We start from the raw sequence: 26,547 nt of genomic DNA on the forward strand, positions 1-26,547 counted from the left end.
TATCAAATCTGAGTAACTGATACTAGATTTCAGCTTTGTTATCCCCAAATACTCAAAAGACTAAGTTTGCCTTAGCTGGGAAGACCGTTAATGTTAATTCAGTAATATGCTAGTTACTAACCTGAGTAATTCTTATCTCTGTTCTCATCCAGTTCAGTGCTTGTTGTGGCCACAGTGTCTGCCAAAGCTACAAGGAACATCTGCTCTAGTCGAGTGAGGCCTGGCAGACTTGAGTGCATCAGGTGGCTTGAAAGGACGCTAGCGTGTTCTCGGCCAAAGTAAGTTGGACCGTACTGTGAGAGATTAATAACTTTAGATTTACTCTCCCTCTTTTCAGGCTCAAAGTCAATGAAGTCATCAGTTGTAACAGGCTGAATCTGAAATAGATCCGAGTACTGGTCCTCTGTTTTTTTTTTAGCATCTTCTTCAGAGCCCTGGGGTATTTTAGAAGTTTCTTCAGAAACATAAGTTGCATCTTGATCTGCAGCAAGAAGCGCATAAAGTGGCAGCGGAGGAATGGAGTCTATCTCTGTGTAGTCTCTAGTACCATCTTTTCCAGCTGTGATGGTATCCTTTGCAGTACTGCCACTTACACTAATGGTGCGAGAAAGATGGCGCTTAGGACCACTTCCTTCTCCAGCTTCTGTGTCTTTTACTATTGCAACTTCTCCTGCAATACATTTAACTAAATGTGATAGAATGGCTTTGGCTCGGCGAACTTTACCCAGATCCATAAGTTCCAATAGCTGAGTTGGATGATACTGAGGGAGAGTAGGTGAAAGAACATGAGCAGCTTCAAAAAGGCCTCCGTCTTGAATTACTGTTGGAGTGCCGAAAACGTCATCCACAATACCTGCCCCATCAATTATACTAGTCTTCTTTGCTATCAAGCTTGTTTTGAGTGGATCTTGAGTTGCCAAATCTTCAGAAGTAAAAACATCACTTTCACCATCACCAAACTTGACAGTGTGTTTCCACTGTGCATAAACATGCATTTCACAGTCCATGCCCACCACCAGTATGCCATCTCTCACCCAGGAGAGAGAAACAGGCAGTGAAGGAGTGCCATCTACAGACGATACCAAATCAATCGATCTAAGCAAAACCCACTTTGACTTTATACCTTGTTTTATGCTACCACCTAGCGGTAAAGTAATAACAGCTACACCCTCTTTGCTGCTTGTTTGATCTGTTACGATCCCTGAAAGTCTCCCATACATGAAGATATTGGCACCAACTCCAACTGTCAATATATGTGAACCATCTTCTTTTGATACCCAATCCAAATGCACCAAATGCTTGATATTCGGCACCAGATATTTGTCTTTATTCAAACATGTGTCCGATTTACTGTAAACAAATAAATTGCTATCTACACTGACCCTTGAGTCAAGCACACTTCCAACTTTAACTAAATCATCTAGATGAATTGTCTGTTCCAAAACCCATTCTGATCCTCCTGTAGACTCGCACTCAAGTATACAAACATGCATGGAAAATTCTTTTGAAACATAACCATTATGCTGCACAGGCTGTTTGTAAGCTACTGCAAGACGTCCTGTGTAAGAACAACTAACAGCGACTGGCCTTCCTACTATGGTGACAGTACTGCTGTTGTCTTCTCCTTCATCATTCATTAAAGGCCATTTTCTCCAATGATATGTTTCCTTTTCTTCATTTTTGCTGTTTAGATCTGTCTCTACAGTACACCTCCAGAAACGGACTTTGTTGTCTGAACATGATGTTACTATCAAATAGGGTGCAAGACAGACTGGGTATATTGATGAAGAGCTCAAGTGACCTGAAATTAGAACAGACATAATTGCTAATAGTAACAAAAAGTCAAATGCCTATAAAAGACAGCCACAACACTGTAACTACTAACAAAGCATTTTTCAATCTGGTATTATTTTTCTAATGTGAAGTCAAAACAAATGTCTTAAGACCAGTGACAGTGTTAGTGGCTTGGACATTACTAATCATCTGCCAGTTCTGGCACTACTCAAAGAAGATAAACTTTAACTGAACTAACTTAGAAAATAATTGCTAGAATAATGAGAGAACTACAAAGCCGTAACAAGATGAGTTAAAGGAAATTAAGATAAGGCTTGTGTATCCTTCCAAAATGAAATCTATGTGGAGCACAATTGCACTAATATATCTTGAAAAGAAGAAAAGAGAGGCAGAAATAAAGGGGGTAAGTACATCAAGTTAAAAAAAAAAAAAAAAAAGCACTACAGACTCATCAGGTCAGTGCTGGCAGGTGAACAAGTGCATATAAATAGTTCATTAATAAACTAAGACAAGGAGTTAAATCTCCAAGCATTAGAGCAGTAGCTTTGCTTTGGGAACTTGATAAATTTAAAAAAGGGATGGTGAGACATAAGACATTTTGGATTTGAAAGACATGGACACAGAGATGAGTGAGTCTTTTTAGTTCTATGTTCCCTGTATCATTTAATCAAGAGACTGATAGGATGAGAACTACCCTATAAACCAGGTGGTAAATCAGTAGATCAATTAGATAGAAAAAAATGTTAAATTTACCTGCCGAAGGAGTTGCTCTTATTACTTCTACACCAACAGGAAGATCCAGTGGTTGGCTGTACACAAGTCTGGAGCTCAGAATGAGTTTACTAGCAGTCTGAAGATTAGCAATTGATGAAGATCGTGGAATGGGACTTACGCCAGGTGATATATCTGGAGAAGAATCTACAGTCTTCTGCTCAGGTATGCTAAGCTTATTCTCAGATAAAGTAGTTTCAGTTGGTTTTGCTATATTGAAAAAAAGTCATTAAAAACAGTTAGTTAAAAAAAACTTTACATGTTAGGACAAAGCATGAATATGCTATAATCACATGCTTTTCTTAGTTGTGCTTCAGTTATGCAGAAAATAATTCTATAATGTCTGTTGGCTGCTTTAGTTTTTTGCAAATAATTTTATGCTATGACTACTCATTTTAAAACATCCATAACATTCTGAAATACAGTTTAAAATAAAGAATTCAGTGGTTTACATTGTTTATCATATCAATATTTTTTATATTATCAGTGGTATAGAACACAGCCAATGTTTGCAAGGAACCTTACTCCTTCTATTGCTTCTAAAACAGCCAGCTTTAAATTTGCTGTCATTATTTAAAATAAACATCCATCTATAAAAAAATACACTCGCTCACCTAAACAGGCTTGCACAGATTTGAGATGAAGATGCCACATCTGAAGAACAGAGCAGCCAGTGCTATCTTTTTCAATTACTACCAAGTAGAACTTCTCTGAAAAAGGTGGTGGACGATACCCTGTAATTTAAAAACATTAATTCTCTCATGAAATTTACATTCAACAATTGTTAAAAAAAATATATATATATATATATAAAATTTTCCTCCTTGACATTGGTTACAAAACAAAATACTTAATACTATTAATAACATTTTAATAAATATTTTGTGCGCTCAAACTTACAGAAGAATCAGTAAAATAGACTAACTTACAGCCAACCTATTTGTGACAAATCTGATTTATTAGGTGTATTTGCCTTCTCAGTCAGTTTGAACTACTTTGCTAGACTGTAAAAGCTCTTTTCCTCACCAGCCTGCTTCCTACCTATTTCTTTTAAACTTTTAAATCTAGTGCTAAATTCCCAGTTAGTTTCTATAGGATTAACTAGAAAGATAGATATAGTCATCTTAGTACTTGGAACAACATATTAGTTCAGGAAATACACTTCTGCTCTACTTCGTATGCATTTTGAAATATACAGCATTTTGAAAAATGGACCTTGTCATACAAGTTAAAATATTTTACTCTAAGTAAATTAGAATAATTTTATTTAATACTGTTGCCATATAGACAACAATTTATAGGAGCAATGTGAATCACTCATTTCACTAAATTGAACAGATTCTCCTTAAAAATGAATCTAGTATATGCTGCTAAATTTTAGTACTCTTCAAGAACAGTTTTGGTACCTACTTTGTAGTAGCTATTTTTATGCTATACCTTGTGATGGCTGGAAAAATATCTCTGTTTCCTTCCCTTCCACATCTTCCTTTTGTGGTTTGTATCCCAAAATGAAGTCTTCTTGAAAGACATGAAGCAATTGAGTATTTGAGCCACACTGAAACATTGAGCAGTAGTAATGCTTTCAGAATGGTTTAAAAACATTTTGTACTAAAATAATTATTTTGTATAATGACTATTGATAAGGAAGGATCACTTTTATAATGATGAAAACTATCTTAATGCATCCAAAAAACAAAACATTTTCATCTCTACATTGAAACTAGCATGTTCTAGAACCTATTGTTTGTATATTCAAACAATTTTACTGAGATCTACCACATTAGACTAATTCTGTAATAATATTTTTGCAGCAACTATTTAAAGATGATTTTTATTTCTTTAGATGTTGAATAAATGACCACAGTAAAATCGCTTAGACTTCTACTACCCCTCTTTAGTGGGAAGATGTCTGCAATGAATCGAGAAATCTGCTAAAAAAGGGAAGGAACTGCAGATACTCCTTCTCTCATATCTCAATAGCTGTTGTTCCTGACAGCAAGAGATTTCTTTGCAGTACCTCCACCCCTCTACAAAGGAGGCTGCTGGCAGTCAAATCATTTCCTGCAGACAAAGAAAATGTGTCCCCCAGAGACGATGGCAGAATTTTCACATTCCTGAATATCCTTTTCTTTCCAGAGAAGCATGGAATGGCAGCTTCCTCCATACAGGTATTTTTAAAATCCTACCAGGATGAAATTAGCAACAGCTAAGTGACTCAATATAAAAGGTATGCTTTTTAGAGTTCATCAGAAGCTAGTACAACAGTAGCTGGGGACAAAGGAGGTAGTGAGAGCTTATGTGACGTTTGTGTTATGGGAAAGTGTATAGTCACCATTGTGATCAGGATATTCTTAAGAAAACTGGATTCAGCCTCTTTTCATAGGAGAAGAGGACAACTTCTCTCTCCAGAGCTTGTAGCTGCTTTTTCAAATCTAAAGCTCTTCCTAGCCCCAGCCTCATATTTCTCCTGAATGGATGTACTGATTTCTACATTCATTTAAAAAATAAAAATAGGAAACTGACAAATAAAAACCTAGTTATCCGATTTACTATTTTTGTAGGTGTTGGTAAGATCTGTGAATGCTAATTGAGCTTTATATTGCTCACATGATAAGGGAGATTAGAAGCTAAGGAGCCAAAAGAAGTAGAAAACATTAAAGATAACCAGGATGTCTTGATGTCATCTCTCAACACAGGTCTTGAGGAAGATTGTTTCTTATCTCATAATGATGGTTTACAGCTATTCCCTGTATTCCACGTCAATTCATAAAATAATCAACAATTTTAGAAAAACATTTTGTAAGCCTGAATTGAAGGTCCCATTTGATTAATACTTAAAAAACATAAGAAATTACTGATGAATAGAGAAATGCTTATTTACATGTGTTAGAGATACCTGTATGTGTAAGTAAAAAATGATTAAAAAAAAAAAATTCTCATAGGCTACTACTTAAAGAAAACAGCACGGGAACTTTTATGAGTAACAACTTTGTCATTCAAGGTTATGATTCCTACATTCTAGAAGACTTAGGTTCTAGTTTCTATCTTCTGTTGTTGCTATTGTTTCTCTTCTTGTCATGCTGAGTTTCTGAAAGTGGTTGTTATCTTTTTCCTTTAAATCGTGATGGGGGTAAACCAGTCTTTTCTCAAGTTTATTTTAAACAAGATTCATGCCTAGGAAATACTGTTATGACAGTGGGCTTTGAGATCCTAGCAGCTAGAAGTTGTCTCCTGAAAGTGTTCAAGGTATCTCAACATTCATGCAAATTCAGCGCTGTCATTATCACCATAGAGAGATGTCATTTCTTTTGTGTCTTTTCAGCAGATTAGGTTAATTAGCATACAAAGATATTAAACACCTTTATGTGATACCCTGAAGGATTAACCATTTATTTACTTTGTTAGTTATTGCATCGAGTTCAATAATGCATCCTGGTCGAGCAGTAGATTGTTGGCTCACAATGTTAAACACTTCCCCAATAAGTTTCTGAAACAGAGCAAAATGAGATGAATTAGTATATTTTTCCTTCAGACAAAAAGAAATTGCAACCATTTACAATAAAATGATTGTTTTTTCTTTCTTGTTGCCATGAACAGTTAATAGGCTTCCTAGGCTTCTTCCTGTTTCCATTTTGGCAGTTATGAATGATGTGCTTATCAGAACAGTTACACTTTCTGAGTCTGCAACTGTTCATGGGGATAACATAGCAATTTATATGGAAAGAAAATGCTTATTTAAAAATTTATCCTTTCATAATAACATAACTCAGTATCAGTACCATGAAGAACTCAAATGTACTGTTTCACTTTTGTTTAAAGCTTCAGATTTTGTCAGAGCACTGAAATAAAAAAGAAATCAATACAGCTTATCTATAAACTGAATGCGCTCTAAGTTTTTGCTGGAGCATTCACATTCATTGCTCCTCTAAAAGGTTGGTCAGACTGATCTGAATACTGACAGCTGATATTCTTGTAGGATAGCTTATAAAATAACAGAAAAATGAAAACAGGAAAAATGTGCCTTTTTTATTCAATAACAATTAGAAGAGCAGTTTGTACTTTGCTTGAAGTCAAAGGAATGAAAGATAAAAGAACAAAAAATAGACTGTAACAGAAAATATGAGTCAATATTACCATTAACAATAACTTGCCCAGATTCCCTCCTATACCAACATTTCTGCATTTTCTCACATACACTTAAGTGTGTGCACGTAAGTCTTGCTCTTCCCTCTTCATCTGCCTAGCTTCTCCTGACTCCCCTCTTCTGAGAAGAAAAAGAAAGGAATCCCGATTTTCCTTCCCCTACCTGCTAAAATTTCCCTGTTAGGGAAATTTTGTTTCAGTTAAGCCATTTTTAGTAGTAATATTCACATTACTGTCTACTAATGTTTACAGACATTTGCAAAACACATGTAATTATACAAACTAATAATTAAGATCTTACATATGCAACAGCATAAAACTTGATATGCAGAAATAAATGAAGACAAACCACTGCAGGGAAAAAAAAAAGGTACCTTAATTACTTTTATTTTAAAAATTTCAAGCCAACACTACAGAAAACTTACAGATGATTCTGGGTCAGATAGCTCATCCAGAAGTTTTCTTGCATCTACAACAGCTTGATAGAGCCTCAAGTTTTTCCCATCAGATGCAACAAAACAAGCGCTAGCTGAGTTGCAGTATGTACCTGGTAGAAAAAAAGAAATTGTAGAGTTAATGAAAAAATGGGCATCAAATAGCCTCAGGTAGACATTCATAATGCGCTTCACAATATCTGATTGTTTCTAGCAATAATTGTCATAAAATACTGAAGTGAAAAAAATCCAAGAAATTATGTGGATTAAAACACTAGCTAGACTTTGAAATAAGTTTCTGCTCATTTATTTAGCTAAAACTCCTCATCAAAGTTGAATAATTTAAGCAGTATTCACTTTCGTTTTTAAATATTGTTCACATATGCAAAAAGCAATAGTTTGCCTAACAGAATACTGCTATTCCTTAAAATGATTATGTTCTCTTCACTGTCAAAGAGCACCTCTGAGTAGGTGCTTGGAACTCTAGCCACCCTAGGTTACTGGAGATGATTCAAAGCAGTCTAAGGTAAACTCTTCAGAATAGCAGCTTTGTGGGACTGAGACAGCAAAAAACATTACTCTGTGATCAAAGTTTTTTTTTTTTTTTTTTTAAATCAAAGAGAAGGTATGCATTTATTAACCATATTTAGTATTTTTGAGGTTGTTCACTGCCTTTGACACACATTTAAGAATTGCAAAGGTCTGACTGGCCTTACCGTAATAAACTATCCTAGCATTATTAGTTCAAACTTTAATAATGTTACATTCACAATTTACATTTTTTGGTACTGTCCACAAAGAAAAAAATATTACAACAGCATCTTTATAATTAAAAAATAAGTATCTAAGTGGCAGAGTAACTCAACATTTGTAGCAACAATTTTCTTAACTGTAATAGAGAGCATCAAAATTTCATACAAAAACTAAAACTTCCTCCAGGGCATTGCATCTGATGTTGTACATCCTGACCTCTGAAAAAGTAGTGTTTGCTGTTCTGTAAAGTAAGTGTACTTGATTTAAAGTTGCCTAACGCACTGACCAATGGGATCACAGTATCCTGTTGTGAGAGTGATTATTAACTCTAACAAAGAAGTTGCTGCATATCAGCTGCTCCACGGTAACAAACTCTTAGCCCACACAAACTATTTTGAAGTAGCTTAGCCTCAAATGGAGGAAGAATAACCATTGGCACAATACAAGGAAATTGCTGAGAAGTAATATACCCCAAATACAACAGTAATTTATTTTAACAAATTAATTCTATGGCTACAAGTGTTAACTCTACGTGGGATCATGCTAGGAGTACTTACCAAGGCAATAGCTGGGAATAAGTGTTGGAAGCCAGGCTACATTGGAGAAAGCGGAAGTATGAAGAGAGTTAATTCGGGCCAACTCAGACACTCCTCCAGTGTATGACAAAGGTCCTATTGGGTCTACGCGCCACAGAATCAGTTCACTATAAATTGCATTTGGGTCATGAAATGTACGAGTTGCTGCATTTTTAAGTTGTTGCCTAGAAGAACCTTTCGGATGTTTACTAGGATCCATTGCTCTGTTTATTCTGTCAGAGCTGTGAGAACTGTCTGATTCTGGAGTTAATAGAGCATTATGATGAGAAGATGTTAAGAGTAATGGTAAAACAGAATGGCAAGCTAGATCGTTAAGATGAAAACGGTGACCACAGTACCTAAATTTATGTGATACAGTTAGCACAGTAGTGAAAGCTGATTTATCAGCAAAAGTAACTGCCCACTGATTCAGAGAGCCGTCTATATGCTTGGAAATCATCATTACTATGGGAGAAATTATATTCACATTTGTACTGTTCTGGGAAAAGCCTGGTCCTCTATTCTCTAGAGTTTTATCTGGAAAATCCATTGTCTTCTGATGTACAGCATTACTGGTATCTTTAAATAAGACAGGGCAAGCATACATCATAATATTTTTGCTAAGGGAACTAGCATCTCCTGATGGAAATGCAACAGGAATCCTAGATGAAAATGAAACCTGGAAGGGAAAAAAAAATAAAATTAGAATATAACGACCCAGTGCAAGTCCAAATAAATGTTAGCTGTCACAGGAAATACTTAAGTTCATTCTAATGATCAGATTTAAATAGCAGGAACACAATGACTTCATTAGGATCATAAATAATATACCAGTTTCAAATATACAACACCTGAACTTGGCGAAAGATGCCTGGAGTGTATTCATCTAAATACTTCACATGCCACACCAAAAAGGTACCATCAACAGGATGAATAGTAAAAAGCATATCTGGATTTCTGTTCCATTCAGTTAGCAGCAACTCAATTTTCCGATCTAACAAAACTGTTGGAAGAGGCATTCGTAGGCTTGCTCGTAGAGTTGTTTTGGGGCTTCCCTCTCGTTCTCCATCTTCGTGTTCTGAAGAGCCTGTACCAGTCCCTGTCTCTGATTCTCTATCTATAGACAAGTCTGCAACAGAAAATAAATATTTTATCCATCTGAAATATTTTCCTACCATAGGTTCTAATCCATACAACAAAGTATTTTTAAATCTCTTGACGGCACTACCTCATAAGAACATTCATACAAATCAAGGCTAGAAATATCTGTCTGTACAACAGCTCTCATATTTATTGCACCTAACTAGTAATAATGAATACAATCATCAAAATTCAAATATTTAGAGCGTTACCCTGTCTAAGATTATTCTGCTCAACTATATAAAAACAGATATTTAGTATTAATGCTGGTTCCACATTAGTATATTTATTTTTGTTTAAGACATTATCGTGAAATATGTGGTGTGTGATCATTGATGAAGTAGTATGTATTGCATGTACAGTAAGAATTAAGACACGCTTAAAAAATTGCATTAACCTAGATTTTAAGAACCCAAGAATGATAAATGACAATAATTTTATCATTAGTTTACCCCCAGTATTAACTCTTGTTTAAGCAGAAAATTTGTTACTATTACACATTCTTAGATAATTCTTTATTCTTAACTTTGTGGAGACAAGGGAAGATAAGTTTTTGGAATTTTAAATAAACAGGGTTTGTCATCTTTAATAAAACTGAAGGAATACATATTCTGGAAAAGTGACGTTCTCTCAGCAATGTAAAGTCTTTCTGGCAGGACATGTTTTCCATAATTAATTTCACAGTATGTCTCTCTGTTCCTTTGTGAACAGCTACAACTGGGATCACTGGATGCTGTAAGGTTTAAGATGCAAAGCTTACACTGGAAAGAGTGCAGTTTGATTCAGATGGAACAATGTCCAACCCTTTTTAAAGCTTACCATCAATTCATGCTTCATTACTGACAATCAGACTGTAAGGTAAATCAAAAGCAAGTCTTAGTCTTAATTTCGTTAACTATAAAGTATTTCCAAAACAGACATGAAAAACAAAGCAACCTTTCTTTTTCACAGTATAAATCATTATTGCCTTCTAACAGAGTATATTTCATTAAGTTTTTCATGCCACCAAATTATTGGAGGAGGCAAAACTGTAGCTATATCTATTTATTTTAGGTGATAATATTATCTCTTATGTTTTTTGTGCTAAATATTTCCATTAATTACTGCACAAAATAAATGTGTTTCAGAATTATTCTTGTGCTATAGATCTCAAGACTACTAACCATGATCTAATTTCATGCGCAAACCTCTTTCTTTTTCTTCTATTTCTTCTTGCTCTTCAACCTCAGTATCATCAAAATCTTCTTCAAGTTGTTGTTCAGAAAGTTTTCTTAGATGCTGCATAAATACTTCGATAGATGATGTAAAATTAAATTCCTTATTATTCAACCAGTGAACGACGAAGCCTCCATTGCCTTCGTCGATATTAAAAGCCGTTCCAGCCAGAACAGATGGAATATCTGTGGACAATTGTAAATAAATCAAAAACTTGTATCTTAAATCTATATAAATGTATATATACATATATAATGCACACACTTGATTGAACATTTAACTAATTTTTGGTAGAAAATAATTAGTGCCTGCAAGTTTAGGAAAAGTAAGATTCAGATCAAGTTTTTACATCTGAATTAAAAAAAAGCAAGTTTAACATCAATGAAGTATCGAAGAAATTGATTGTGAAGAGAATAGTAAATGGTATTTACTAGGTCTAATTGCTCAGTTTCATAAGTTGCAGTGTTGTCACTTCACATACTGACTTTAGGTAAGGTAGTACCTTTAATTTTTTCTTCAACAAAGAGCCAAGTAGTTTTATCCTAAAAAACATTGTACAGCTTTTCTTCATTCTGTATATTCTGTAGTTAAAATACTTCGCTCATCATGTACCGTTGCCTCCCCAAATCCAACAATCAAGCACTAAGGAGACTTGAAATTTTGGTTGTGAAGTTTCTTTTGCTTTCTGATATGCAAAAATAAATTTATTTTGGATTTTAAAAATGCTGAAAGTCTTGGGCAACTGGCTATAAGTGACACTGCTTAAGCAGGGGCAATGGACAAGAATATCTCTAGAGGTGTCTTTCAACCGCAACTATTCTGTCAGCCTCATTTTTTTGGGGAAAAAAATCTAATTAAAAAAAATCAGACTAATTTATTTACAAAACCCTGTGCCAATTAAAAGAGTTACGAAATAATATTCTTTCTATGAATACCTTGCATTCAAATACTCATAACAAAGAACATGGACCTCACACCCCTCTATTTATTTTTTCCATTTTGTGAAAATATATGAACAATTTGATAAATGGTTGCATTTTACCTGTATTAGGGTTGATGCTTGCTGCTATGTGGAAGTGACCGAGTGCATTTGCATGATGTGAAATGTGACGCTGAACTTCATGAGTACCCTGCTGATCTGGCAATACATCTGTGTGGGTAACAAGAACGGAAGATCTCCTTTGTCCTTTTCTCATATTTTTCAAGTGGTGAATTGTCTGGTACAGTTAGAAAAAGCAATTTAAGAAACACTAAAAAAATTAAGATATAAATATTTATGTAAAACCTAAAGTTTTTAGATTTCCTTCTCCCTATGAAGAGTAATTTCTAAAAGATTACTTGAACTAGATTTCAAAAGAGATGAATAAAGCTCATGTATATGAGTTCTGACTGAAGACGAAGATCTTGTAGTGATCTCCTGAAAGGTGCTTACATTATCTGCTCCAAAGACAAAAAAAATCCAACTATTTTGTGTAACATTCATAAAAAAGATTATTACAGTCTAATAGCAGCAACAGTTGTAAAGCAATTTTATAATGAATTATTTTTATGCAACTAAAAACTAGTGAGAGCACATGGAGAGTGCAACTTATTCAGTAGCCTAAAACATAGTTGGTTTCACACACTCTCTGTGTTGTCAGTCGTGATATATAAGGAGTAAGAACTTCACCTGATTGTTACAGTCTACAGATGAGCAGTGATTTTGTTTGGTTTTGTTTTCACACTGACATGTTTTCTTTTCCTCTAAACATAATATACTACATATGACTGCCACTGAAACTCAGAGCCTATAATTTTTATAAGTTTGGAAATGCAATTCTCAACTCAGATGACTAAAGAATTAAGAGAGTTTGTTTACTGCCTCTACTGTTTTTATAACTACAGACTTTCAGACCCAATCAAAATGAAACCGTCTTACTATTCCATATTAATCATGGTCTCTTCTCAACACTTTTAGTTAGCTACAGAAAAAGACTGAACTTTAAGAGCGTGTGGTTTAGATGTACAGCTACAAATCTCTTATTTCTTCAGTGATTAATAATACACTTCACTAAATAATTTAGACTATTCTGCTATGCTTATAAGAATTAGATGATACACAATCTTAGAATCCTACATAGTTTAAATTTTCTAGTAAACGTTTACAGGTTTTAACGATCCTGAAATACAAAATTGACAAGTATCGTACCTCTAGTGCATGCTGTATTCTGTCTTTTTGCTTTCCAGACTGAGAAATGGTGCTGCTAATGCTGGAAGTGCTAGTTTCACATATCTGCTCACCCAGAAGAGTATCTTCTGGTAACAGTGTCTCTGCCCACAGCCGACAGATGCCATCGAGACATGATGTGAGTAACACGTTACAGACTAAACCCCTGAAGAGAAACATATCAAAAATATTACCCAATATAGTTAAATTGTGAATATTGACACAACAAAAATCAGAATATACAAGTATTTAGCACCCATCATTACTTCATCCAAATTTCTTTCTCTCCCTCAACTGAAGGTTTTATAACAGTAGAGATTTTCAGCATGCTGACAGATAAACTCATAAATTATTAGCAAAAGTGCATGTGAACACGGAGTGGTTATTCTTTGATGCATGTTACTATAAAGCTGCAGTTATGAAACTGTCTAAATTATTGTTTTACTGGATAATGTGAAGAATACGTACATTTTTACTAAATCCTGAAAAGTAAATAAAACGATGAATTAAACAGCAGTATGTACAACAAGGTTCAGAAAATATCTTACTAAGTACTAACTGTTTAAACAAAAATTTTATTTCCAATGTCACAACGTTGGGCAGAATTTGAGAAGCTCAGACCATATTTTAGAATAAGTCTCTCCTATTAACATGACTATAATTGTTGTAATAAGAAATGAAAGTCTTCACATATGCTGGATATGTTCAATTTCTTGAAAGTATAAGCAGTGAAATTGAACCATGTTCTCATGGCCAAACTTTAAGCAGTGTGCTAAAAAACAAAACAATATAAAAAACCACAATTTGGTCAAACATTTGCTTGCTGGTTTGTTGGTTGTTTTAAAGATTAAATCTTTCAAACCTGGGCATGTACTTGCTAATATTACGCCATGAAAATCCTGTCACTGCTCGAGGATGAGCTAAATAGGCAAATGAGAAGTGGACAACCCCTGAGCATTTCTTCTTCTCCTCATTCTCTTGGGGTAGAAGAGATGACTTCCAACCAGTTATAGGATACCAAACCTTTAAGAGGCAATCATCCTAGGTAAAGCAGCAAAATAACATGGGATTAGCTAGCTATAAGTGAAAAAAGTTACAAAAAGAAAATACTAAAATGGTAAGGAGATTGCTGTTCCAGTACCCTTCATGAATACTCAATCTATGCCCCGGAACTATTTGCAGTTTTGCAGACAACCCATTCCCGAGACCAGAAATTTCACTGATAGTCATCCTGGAATGAGTTGCAGGACTGAATAAATGTACTTCTGGGAACGCACCACTCTCAGAACTTATTTTTCTTGCAGTCCATTTGTCCCTCTACATTCCTCTCGGTTCTCTTTGCATTTTCTGCATACTACATATGCATGCTTAAGTCCTGCATCCATTCTTCTGCAAAACTGAAAGCCAGAAACAGGCTGCCACTCACAGCACATTACGAAACTCATTACCAGTCAGTTTCTCCCTTAGGAAAATCTGTGCTGTAAGTCCCTGGGTGTTCCCATGCACAGGAAGCCTGATTTTTGTGAGAAGCACCGTCTCTGCTGAGTGTAGGCACATGACTGATGAGTGGCTGCACAATACAGCCCTCCCCTCCACTAGCAGAACATATGCTACCTTTGCAGTTTGAATGGCTGGGTACTACTGAACTAGTTAATTGAAACAGAAGTGAAATGCTGATACACCAATACTCCAGATGCTGGTAAGTGGGATTGGAGTATGACTACACTGATGTGAACTAAGGGTAAGATCACTAGTATGACTACAATACATTGAATACATTTGCAGAACGCATCCTTGGATTTCAGGACTAGAAAGGGAATGTAGATACAGAAGAAAATGGATAGATCACAAATCTCTGGGAGCTATTATTTATTTCCTGTCAAGCATGTAAAACCAGTATCTGACCAGACTCTGCAAGAAGGAAGTTTGACAGACAGCACTGTTAGGAGTTATGATTAAAGCTGTAAAGGAACTAAGATGGAGCTGTCCTACAGAAAGTAAATAACTACTGGAACCATCTGCCTCACACACTTAGTCAAATTCTTAACTATATAAAACTAAATTCATGGAAAACAGAAGCATGGAACAAAGCAAAAGCTTTGGTATTTTTCTAACCACAATGACTCTAAATGTAATATTTGTAAGGTGTTACAAGGTTTTTAGCCATGTAACGGCAGCTTGTGATTCCGTTGTCCTCTTTAATAAGTCTAAGAAGGTAAAGGTTCCTAAAATTCTCTTATCATTCAATCGGTATTAAGCACAAGCAGTAAATGCCTAACTATCCAGCCTCAAAAACCAAAGGGACTCACTCAAATGAGAGGGTAATGTTAAAGAGAAGTATTAATTGAAAACTTAGTTTGAATAGCAATTTGACAAAAATATATGACAAATGGAATTAGAAGTTAAGAACTGATAACCAAACCCAGAATTCACTGTAAACAGAAAATCTTTTCTAGTTTGCCCATTGACATGCACATTCCAGCTTAAAAGTGTATGTTTTTCATCATGATCTAACATTTATCCTAATTATTTCAAATAAAGGCCAAAACAGTTGTTTAAGCATATCTGAAAGTTCATCTAAGTATGCTTTATCTAAGATATAACTGAGTCTGTATCACTGTCACTGTATTTTTAGGTTAATTCTGAAGTATTCAGTAACAGTAAACAGCTAAATCAAATTTCTTGCTGTTGAAATTCATGGAATTACATGCAAATAGAGCATTATACAGGAGATGATTACTTAGCTTAAACTACAGAAGAGTATGTGGATACAGGACTGTTCCATATTACTTATTTTATTTACTTTGTCAAGCAAAGCAACACAACTGACAAACTTAATCTAGTTTGCTGTAGTTGTTTTTGTTGTTCTTACCTTCCCAGCTGTTGCAAAGTATTCACCATCAGGAGACCATGACATCAAATGTACTGATACTGCAGTCCTAGAGAACACAAGAGTAAAGTTTTAAACTGTAAGTAAAGTCTATTTATTCTACAGTATTACTCCATGTGTATTTAGTTAATTCAGCGTTAGTGTGCGTTATTTAATTGAAATATATTTGTATTTTATAGTTGCTGTTTTAAGCATACTTTAGTAATAGCAGAAGCATAAGAAGTATTTGCTACAAGAAAAAAATGGTGTTTAGTATTTTCATACAGTTTTCTTTAGAGAAAAACAGCATATTAAAAAATCAATTGTTTTAAGTATGGTAAGCCTAGGCTAGATCTAATGAGATCATGGAAGTGAAGTTTGTTTCACTTGCTTTTCTACTCCCAGAGAGGCCATACAAATGACAGGAGGGCATCAAACAGCTCTCATCTTGATCTGCATTGCATGTCTGCTTGCTGCTGCTCCTCTGTCACATCCAATATTTCAGCAGTACTTTCAAAGGATGAGAAGACAGGGACAATTTACACATATTGCCAGGGCTATAGTTAAGCCTTTGATATGGTTATCGGGTGACTGAAGGTCATTTGAAAAAATGAGGGTTTTTTTTTTTTTTTTTTTGGAGTAACTTCCATTGTTTGAAGTTCATGGTATTTTAAGCTTATTTAAAAGCATATTTTAAAATACGTTTTTAGAGAGAAGATAGGGTTGACATACGGGTTGGCATTGCAATCTGTCTTAAAATGAGAACCGTCTCACTCACTTGCACTGCCAGACACATTTCCAATCATTCAGAACTGGGAGAACTTTATCATCTTTCATCTGATTGTCAGGATCATCTTCATCTTCTTCTAGAATGTCACTAGATGGTGGGGCCCACAATTGCAAATAGTCAGTTGCTGTCAGCAGCCTGTTACCTGAAAGCGAGTAACACTGAAGATGTGAAACCAAGCTGATACATGCATAATGATGTTCAATGTCTGTCATCATATTTTGATGAAAATAGTTAAAAACAGATTGAAAACTCAACTTTATTAAGTCCATTTTAAATATGAAAGATTGAATATTAGATATCTGTTTTTATCAAAACATTTTGAATTTATAATACCTTATAAGAAAAAATGTTCGGGTTTTGATGTTTTTAAGATGACTTTGAATGACAGATAGGTTTTAATAATGACTTTTGAAGATGCTGAACAGCCACTAACATCTCAGATAATGCACACTGTTAGATACCTTATCAATATCTCTCTCCTGGTACATTGCTGACTTATAAAACTGTATTTAAATGATTATTTGTGGTAATTTAAGCCAGTTATCAACTTAACACTGTGATTCCCAAACTAAGATCTTACATAAAGCACTCAAATACTTGGCATAGCATCTTCACAAATGCATTCTATGCGATGCCACATTGCCACGAATGGATCATCTAAAATGTCTATATTCATGCTCCCACTTTTTTTCAATAAAAATAATTTATGTTCAAGTTTTCTAACTACAAACATTAAACATTACCTTGAGGATCCCAAGCCAGGTTGTAAGTCATAGAACTGAGAAAAAATTGCCCCGTTTTAAGCCATTGACACTTTAGCTGCTGCAGTTTAAAAAAGAGTAAAAATCAATTTTAACATCAACAGCAAAATACAATGGCATTTGTATTTATTTCTCTCTCTAAGTTGTTACAAATGAATTCAGGAGCCAGTGGTAGACTGTGGAATCTAGCTTGAATAATTTCAGTTGTTTTATAAAAATTAAACACATCACAGAATGTCATGCAAACCAGACCTGGATCTGTCATGTATACAAATGAATCTGTAGATTACTATAAACTAGTTATGTCACACATTTATAACAACATAAGGAATGGCAGTACAGATGCAACAGATTGCAAAACCCACTTGAGAACACAATTAACACTTGATGCTCAGCCATGACTGTGCTGTTTAAACTAGCTTGGATGCATATAAGCAAGTCCAAATCCTATTTCCATATTACAGAGCTGACATGTCAATTTAAAGAAATACAAGCTGACCGCCATGTCATTCTTGCATCAAATCTTGTTGTGAACTTGGGAACACTGCAATCTCCAGTTCGGTTCGTACAGTGGAAGATCCTATTCCTCCAATTTTATTATGGGTGTTGTGAAATGTGTATTTGTCTTTTGCGTGCCAATTTAATAACTGACAAACTTTTCCTTAAGAAACTAAAATGAATTACAATCATGAAATACATACTTACACTATTTCTTTTATGAGAATTTACACCAAGTGGTTCAAAAATGCAAACAGCATTTCCATATGATGCTGCAATCTGGAAAAAACAATCAAAAGCCCAAGATAGAAGGTTAGGGAGAAGCCTAACCCACAGTCTTTGAAAGAATCTAAAGAATTTCCACAGTACTACTTCAATGTACAGACATCAAAAAGTGATATGAATACAAATATTATTCAGAGTATTGTACAAATACTTTCTGTAGGAAGATCAGAAATGCATACCTTTGAACTAGCCCATCTTTAAGATTTTAACTAAAAGTATGGAAGATATCTTATTCAGAGGGATGAACACTGTCAATCAGATCTTATACATACTTCTAAGGCAACTACTGTTAATGTATAAGGGTAAGTTGATACCTTAATACTTCTGCTTGTTTTTTCTACTTTACAACTGACTAATGAATTAACTGTTAGTGTCTGGGTCTCAGTGTGACCCCATGTTCCATTTTGTACCACTAAATAATAATTACTAGAAAAGGGGAGGAAATTTGATTCCATTTTGAATAGTTAAATACACTGTCAGGGAAGACAAACGGTAACGGAAAATCTTAAGTTCTTGTACCACTCAATTTCCTTCATTCCTTCATCTACTTCTTTTACAGAAATCTCCCTGTACACAGTGGTCTTTGTCAGGAATTTATCTAGTCATACTCCCAATACTCAAATGCTTATAAGTACTTTAGACGATCATTGAATTGTCTTGTTGTATAAAAGATTTTTAAAAGAACAACTGTGTAAAGTTCCTCTCATTCTCTCCAACACAGAAATGAAGAAAAAGTTTCACCACATTTCTTACGAAATCTTACTTCCTCTTCGCATGGTGGGGAAAAAATTAAAATAAAGGTTGCAACAACACCAAACCAAAAAAGAACAGACTTTGAGTTCAGAGTCCTGAATGCAGAACCTTGCAGAGGCTCACAGTGGTCTTGCAGAAGCCACCTGTGCAAGGCGGAATCTCTCTTCCCACTGGGCCTGCATGGCTGAAGTGCAGGGGCCTTTGCAGCTAAAAATTACCTGAACTGATAACAATGTTAGGCAGAGACAACTGATAAGCAAAATTTGCTCTGTGCTCTACACTATCTCATTGAAAATTTTCTTTTTTGTGGCAACCTAGACTGTCTGTTTAGCATTGCGTGGGGATTAAAAATAAAGCCACACAGCCAGTCAAGGGCCACACAGTTATGACAGTTCACACTGCAGCACTTTGAAACACAGTAAACGTGCCTAAGCTTTTCTGAAGAAATAAAGAACCTTTAATTCATTACTCTGCAGGACACACAAACACCCATGTATGTATGCATAAATTATTTATCCCTGCCATGTTTTGTTGTTTGCTAGCAGAAAATAATGGGAATCACAGTAGCAGGAATTTTAATACCATTACTATGATGCAACTAATATAACTTTCCACATTTTGAGAGGCTTGTTATTGCAGGTGTTGGAAAGGTATAAAATCCATCGTTACAATATATCTCCTGCCTTATTCCTGCACCCCAACCTAACATTTTCAAAAATGAACTGTATTAAAACAATCCTCTGAACTGTTGCGCTGAAAGTCAGAGATCAGTAAAAATCTTTGTCACTGAATTAACTCAGTAATAACATTAATGCATTGTGTTCAATAGTTTAATTTCACTATTCTTTTTCTCTAGGCTTATATAAAAATGAAAAATAAAACAAAAAAATCCTTACCCTGCCTTGTCGTTGGGAGCACTCCACACAACTGACCTGAATGTTTCCATGTTTAGCACCAGGAATAATTTGCACACATTCAAAGTCATTTGCCAGGATAACAATGTCACAACCAGAACCATATGCCTGAAATAATTTTTAAAAGAAATACAAATTCAAATTTATTAAAAAAGAAACATGCAAGCAACCGAATCATTAAAAATATCAACTAAATCATTATTAGACTCGTGCTTTTGAAAAATGTAAACATCTCAATTTAAACAAATGATGGAATTTATGTTGCTATGTAGAGAGTTCATTCCTCATCATCTTGGTAGCAACAGCAGGATAATCAACAAGTGAAAATCGACTCTTAGGAGTTACTCTGCCTTTCAGATTAGGAGAGACTCTCAGGAGGGAAAAGGAATTCAAGCAGACAATGCCACCTTCTTAAGAATTTACAGTTGTGGATAGTTATGTCCTTCTACAAGCAGATATGAACAGCAGATATGAACATACTGAGGTTTGACTGGTCTATGCACTAAGTGTGCAATAAAATAATACTGTCTTCTTGCTTTGGAATTCTACGCTTTTGCATTTATTGGACAGTGGAGTATAGTATGCACTGACAAATAATGCCAGTTGTCAGATGTTGACAGTATTGTATTAAACATCTTTATTCTACTCTCAGGGGAAAAAAATCTCCATGATTAGAAGATGTGTATATTTTTACTCTTCTCTCCAGCATCTAGGGAAATGGAGGAAAATTCTGTTTGTCTGCAGTGACCACATCACTAATTTACACAATGGACTTTCCTGCCAAGAAAGAAAGCAGAGCCTAAAGATGTTTCTGTCATATATGATGCTGCTGCTCCTGAATATCAGTGAAAGCGTATTTAATACAGGAACAATCGTGCTCTTCCTGAATTAGAAAGTTACAAGGGTTATTTTCCTTTTTTTTTTTTAATTTTTTTTGGTGTTATAAAGTTCCAAAGACAAGCACTTGCTATTGAATTTAAATGAAAGTTCCTTAAATACATCCTGTTCTCGCCATTCCACCCCCTTTAAAAGAATATCAAGTGATGCTTTTCCACAAGAATCCCAATTCTGCACTCCCCTGGGTTTTAGAATAGTGCTTGTTACAATACTGTAAAACAACGATTTGTCTTGGGTATGTTGTACCTTCTACATTACAAACTACAGTATAAACAATGTAAGAATAATTTATAGTACAATGATAGCTTGCAGCACTTCTTTTTTGGCAGAATAAATATGTATGTCTGCCAGCCTTTCACCTGTCCTTGTGCACTGAAATATTCCAAACCCCATAATTGCTCCAGATGTTCTGTTGCATGGAACTCCAACATTCAAGCTCAGGAATCCCTTTCTTTCATCAATCTACTAACAAGCTGTTTTAAAGTAAATAGTCATAGTAGGAGGCCTCTTTCCTTAAAGGAAGTTTTCCACTGATTCTAATACAATAGACCAAAATTTTACAACAGTTGAATTAAGCAGGAACCTGCCTGTTCTCAGCAGTCAATCCCAGATGCTAAAAAGTCACTTTGTCCATTTAACTTGCCCCTTGCTTCTGTCGCTATAAAAATTACTGAGTCCTCCTCCTCTCCTTTGAAGTCAATCAATTTTAAAGGCTATCTAGGTGAGTATTTCTATAGGTTTCCAAGGTAAATGCCTGTTGATGGTCACTGTTAGGTAACGGTGTGAGACAAGCACTGGAACTAGAGAGGACTAGAAAATCTCATGACCTCACATGTTTACTACTGATCCTCCTAGGAAGGAACAATAAATAAGAAAATCTGAAGAAAAAAGGCTGAATTTAGTGTAAGTATAGTCACTGCTAAAAACAAAAAGGGAACAGCAATGTAAGTAGAAAGGCAGATACTTTGACTGCAGAAATTAACATGAGGTAGATTACAAATTTCTGTCTGATTACAGACCTGTAAACTTTTTCTCGTGCTAACATTTCCCCAAATCCTCGTGTTGCTTGGGATACAGAAAAGCTTTAGTTTTTACTTTTTTTCAGTCACAGCTCTGAAAAAATCTGCTCATACAGCTGTCAGACAGTTGGGCCTGCTAAAGAGTCTCAACATGTGGCTCTTCAGACTTGTGGAATTCTGGATGGTTGTTTCTAAGCGAAAGGATTGTGGGATTTCATCTGAGAATATTATGTCTCCCAGCTTGAGAACTGGCAAATATACAAAGAAAAATGTCAAGACTTGAGAAGTAGAACTGTGATAAAATGTTTTGCTGTTAGTTTTCCTGAAGCCTAGGAAATCATTGTTTCTATAAATGACCTTCCTGATACCACAACATTTAAAGTAACTGGTTATGCATGTCCTTGTAAAGAAACTTTTAATGAAATGATTATTCCAGGTTCCTCTCTTTTTTTTTTTAAGCATCTACAATTTCTTGCTCCAGAGGATGTCTACCAGCACAGTCATTAACTGAGAATATGTTTATGGATTTTACAATCTGAAGATAGTTAGGTCAATAACTACGTTGCCTGCAAACACCTGTTTTTGTGAGTACTATTATCACTGCTCTCCACACAAGCTTTTGATACGGTCCCATACAATGCAGTCCCCTTACTAAATGCCTATCTGAACATGAAAATATACATTTTACCTGTAGATGCAGTAATATCCAAAGTAGTCTTGCAATTATGCAGCTGCACACTAAAATTAAAACTGGGTACAAAGCCTAGACTGAAATATTTCCAAGGCCATTGCACAAAAGTGTAGTAATGCAGCATTGTCTTTCTGAGTCCTCAAACCTACAGCTGTTGTTCTGGGAAGCTCTGAGGAACTGATACTGGGCTATCAGTGTACTGCAAGCAGGACGGGGGTGGGGAACCAACTGCTACAAGGTGGTTACAGGGAGATTATCTGCATAAGAAAATACCTTAAGCTCCTTGATGACTAGGCCATGCATTATTATACCTAGTATGGAAGGGAACAAATTATTATTAAAGTTGAATAGAATTATTTCCAGAAAGTGGGAGTAAGAGAGACTGGAGATACTGAAGTAACTTCTGGCACAAAACAGAAAATCTTTTTGCTTTATTGTTGTTCAACTTCTCATATTGGATTCTGGTTGCAAAACAAACTCCGTGAGTGGTGTGGAATGCTGGACAGTTCAGCAAGCATTTGCAAGTAGGGTGAAGAAGATGGAGACCAGGATACAAATGCCCACAGGAAGACAGGAGAACAAAATCAGGTCCTGGAGTTCCAATATTTTATTCAGAATTCTAATATTCACAAGCATTTTAATCTCCTACTGCCTACTTCAAAGGGTGAGCAATTAAAACAGCAAAGATTCATGTTCAGTTTTTTTCCAACAGTCTGCCTCATAACTACTAATACCAACAAACTAAGGGATGCAATTTAAAATGTTGTTTGATACAGTAAGGAAAAAAAAGGCACTGGTCCACTTAAAATAAGATCTTAAACTTTGCAAATAGCTTTTTTTTTTCATTGTTGGTATTGATGACGTGAAAAAGAAAGAGATACAGACATGTGCCTCAGAAATAATACAGAGAAAGGAAAAGACTAACCGACTTCAATTATGCTTACTGTTCTTAAACATGCATGTTTATGTGTGTGTGTATAGTTGATAATGGACGAAGCAGAAAAGTGTTAATGCTTACATATGTCTGTTTACCCTGCAAAGGAAGAGAATTTGTTTTTTAAAATGTTGTAGTTTTCCTTCTTCTGTCCCCTATCCTCACTTGTTATTATTGCAACAAAAGAACATTTTCCAGGCTAATTTTAACATTTAGCATTTTTATAAAATTAACTAAAAAGGTGGTTATTAAGCAAAAGGGTGTTCTACAGTAGAAAGTTTTTTTTTTTTTTAATTTTTCTTAAAGCATCATCAAGACATGGAGATCTGTTTCCTAAGTGAAATCTTACTACTCTCTCTTCTGTTTCCTCCTCTTTGCCCGCATATGGCACTGCACCTAAGTGCCCTATGTCAGTCCATTGGAGTCCTCAGCCAGAGTACTTTCCCTGCAGGTATCAGCCTGCAGCTCCAGGTTCTTTAAGGAAGCGCTGTCTCTTGGTTCTGAGCTCATTTTCTTAGTGCAGATACTTATTTTGAGAACGTCTCTTGTTTCTTGAAGTTCTTTAAAAGTATATTTGCCATAAAACTTGAGTAAGTACATTGTATCACCACTTCTGAGAAAAGTCACGCCCTCATTTCAAAACGCGTTCGTTTTTTCACATTTACAGTCTCCAAATTTTTCAACAGATCAATGTACTTTCCTGTACTGATAGTTACTTCTACATATCACCTTGTATTATCTAAATACAGGCTTCCCATTTGATTACTTTTATGAGGTTTTTCTAATTATCTCAATATATTATCATGCTTATACTAAAACAGAACATGTCTCAGTCAAATCCTCTTTTTAATTTCTCCTTTCATTCCTTAAGAGGGCTTAAATAGAAGCCCCATTACACTGACAAAGAATAGGAAAGTGTAGTAATATTTGTAATATTTAACATCAGTAGTTCCTTCTGAAGGACTCAGCTGGTAACACCTTCAAGGAGATCCTTCATGTCAGCACAGACCTCTCCTGCCAGAAGAACAGTGGCCACAGAATTCGTGGCAACAGACTAATCATCTGCACAGCCTGAGGGAAGGGATGGAAAACTGGTAAGCCACGCAAAAAGGAAAGATGGAAAGTAAGATGCTGAGAGATGCTGTAATGGATCAGCAGTGCAGAGGCCTTAGATATACAGTTATAAGCAGTCACTGAATGAAACCAGTGCAGCAAAACCACCCACATGGCATACCTGCCAACCTCCATTTCCAATGTCACTGGTAACTTTAAAGAGAAAATTAAATGGATTTGTGAAACTGCCAGAATGCAAGGATGACTTGCAGGATCCCCAAGCAGCTAATAAGCTGTGGTTTGCCAATGTTTGCTAAAGATCTGAGCCTACAGAAATGAGCAATGTCAAAGCTTTAATTGAATGCAGGAATACCAGGCTTAGGCTCTGATATAGTAGGACACTGTGCTAAGATAGGCGAAACCAAACATGGTTTGAAAAATGGAGGTAGTTTACAACCTTTAAAAAACATACTGGCTGTCAGTTACACTACAAAGTTCAGATAACATATGCCTTTTCTGGTTAGTCAGGGTGCGCATGTTGTAAGACCCCTTTGCATAGCGATCAGCTCTGACCACCTGTAACTTCTGTAAACTCCTTTGTGGAACAGGGTTAGTAGAAGCTGCAGAAATGAAAACACGAAGCCCTGCTCCCAGCAAGTTGGATAGTGCACTGAATTGCTACCAGAATGAAACAAGAAAGCTGTCATTCAGTACTAAAACAAAAACAATGAAAAAATGACAAACTGCCTTGTCCTAGCACCTATTTCTTTGGATTGTTTCACTTCATGGAGTCACTAATACCTATTTTTTTAGCAAATTAAAAAAAAAAACTTTAATAGCAAAATTATTTATTTATCCTTTCTTATGCTCAGAATAACTAGATGCCATTCACCTAAAACTTTAAACAAACACTTTTAAGGCAGAATGTATCATCAGCACTCCAGCTACTCTGACCTGGAATTTAAAAGCCTCCACCAAATACAGAGAAGGGAGAGAAAGCAAAGAGGAAAGTTATAGCTGTGGATGTCCAGGAAGTGCACTCATTGTCATACCCATCCCTTTAGTTCCTTCTTTAACAGTTCCTTCTTGGACATAGCAGCCAGATAAGCAAGTGAGGTCCGTTATATGCAGCTCTATAGTTAAAACATGCTACCACGATTCTACTTTTTCTGTTTCTTTTTGTAAAATAACAAAATGCAATGAGTACAAGGAAAAAAAAAAAAAACTGTTCTCAGAAAAGTCTTATGTGAGCTGTAATTTATGTTATTATTCATTTTTGATGATATCAAAACTATTATGAGAAATAGCATAAAGTTGTCTTTTATAGTATTAGACTTTTCAAGTTGTTACAGCAAAAGGAAACATGTTTGAATACGGGTATATTACGGTGTAAATACCAAAGGAGGCCCTTTAATATCAGCATGGCTGCACAGCAGCAAGACAAGGAAAGGAAAAGATGGCACCTTTTATTCCTTATGAATTTCAGCACTCAATACCAAAATTAGACATCTGTGGTAATGTGAAGTAGGCTTTAAATGCGGGACAAGTCAGCTGTCCTGGGCTAGAAACGATGCTGTACATCGTTTATTTGGTTTGTAGTTATTATCTTGCAAACGTTAACAGGGAACCTAGTGAGACAATGTATTCACAGCCAGCCACGCACTGCTCGGATGCCGTGTGCCGAGCACTGCAGCAGCTGATGGCTGGCTACAATCCGACAAGCACACCATAAGCTGAAGAAGGGAAAACTGCCATGGCAATTGGAGGAAAAAAAAAACCCACCCCGTGGGTGATGAACGCATTTATTACGCGAGTTCCTAGACTCCTGAAATGCACTTCATCTCTCTCTTTCCCTCCTCCTCCGAGGCTGCACTTGGCAGAGCAATCTGTGCCTCGGCAGCAGCGGGCGGCCCCCCCAGCCGCGCACCGCGTTACAAAACCGCCCCCGCAGCGAGGGGTGCGCAGCTCCCGACCCGCACCGCAGCCCCGCACCGGGCCCCTCCCCCTCATCCTGCCCCCTCTTACGGCTCTGACCCCGCAGGCCGCCCCGGC

General features: G+C 35.8%; 1 protein-coding gene and 1 long non-coding RNA gene across 5 annotated transcripts in view; one reads left to right on the top strand and one right to left on the bottom strand.

Moving 5' to 3' along the window:
- DMXL2 (Dmx like 2) overlaps nucleotides 1–26,547 on the bottom strand; it is a 51,143-nt gene that overhangs the window by 24,411 nt on the left and 185 nt on the right. The window contains exons 2-18 of one of the 2 annotated variants that reach the window (XM_021407254.1): nucleotides 19,884–20,009; nucleotides 18,157–18,228; nucleotides 17,434–17,512; nucleotides 16,679–16,832; nucleotides 15,904–15,970; nucleotides 13,894–14,072; nucleotides 13,014–13,197; nucleotides 11,868–12,042; nucleotides 10,774–11,010; nucleotides 9,322–9,599; nucleotides 8,453–9,149; nucleotides 7,134–7,255; nucleotides 5,963–6,052; nucleotides 4,003–4,120; nucleotides 3,180–3,299; nucleotides 2,548–2,775; nucleotides 122–1,801 (exon numbers count right to left, since the gene is read on the bottom strand). In XM_021407254.1, coding sequence (XP_021262929.1) covers nucleotides 122–1,801; nucleotides 2,548–2,775; nucleotides 3,180–3,299; nucleotides 4,003–4,120; nucleotides 5,963–6,052; nucleotides 7,134–7,255; nucleotides 8,453–9,149; nucleotides 9,322–9,599; nucleotides 10,774–11,010; nucleotides 11,868–12,042; nucleotides 13,014–13,197; nucleotides 13,894–14,072; nucleotides 15,904–15,970; nucleotides 16,679–16,832; nucleotides 17,434–17,512; nucleotides 18,157–18,228; nucleotides 19,884–20,009 — 4,606 coding nt within the window. Of the gene's footprint in view, nucleotides 1–121; nucleotides 1,802–2,547; nucleotides 2,776–3,179; nucleotides 3,300–4,002; nucleotides 4,121–5,962; nucleotides 6,053–7,133; nucleotides 7,256–8,452; nucleotides 9,150–9,321; nucleotides 9,600–10,773; nucleotides 11,011–11,867; nucleotides 12,043–13,013; nucleotides 13,198–13,893; nucleotides 14,073–15,903; nucleotides 15,971–16,678; nucleotides 16,833–17,433; nucleotides 17,513–18,156; nucleotides 18,229–19,883; nucleotides 20,010–26,547 lie in introns of those variants that run through there. The other variant, XM_021407255.1, reaches the window with a different exon arrangement.
- On the top strand, nucleotides 13,052–26,486 carry LOC110403708. 3 transcript variants are annotated; one of them, XR_002441801.1, is made up of 3 exons: nucleotides 13,052–13,170; nucleotides 15,912–16,000; nucleotides 22,277–26,486. It is a non-coding gene; the product is annotated as an uncharacterized LOC110403708 (long non-coding RNA). The 3 variants fall into 3 exon arrangements; XR_002441802.1 differs by lacking the exon at nucleotides 22,277–26,486 and adding an exon at nucleotides 20,608–22,261; XR_002441800.1 differs by lacking the exon at nucleotides 22,277–26,486 and adding an exon at nucleotides 17,916–18,186.

Source organism: Numida meleagris, chromosome 9 (genome assembly GCF_002078875.1).
Source record: "Numida meleagris isolate 19003 breed g44 Domestic line chromosome 9, NumMel1.0, whole genome shotgun sequence".
Classification (NCBI taxonomy): Eukaryota; Metazoa; Chordata; class Aves; order Galliformes; family Numididae; genus Numida; species Numida meleagris.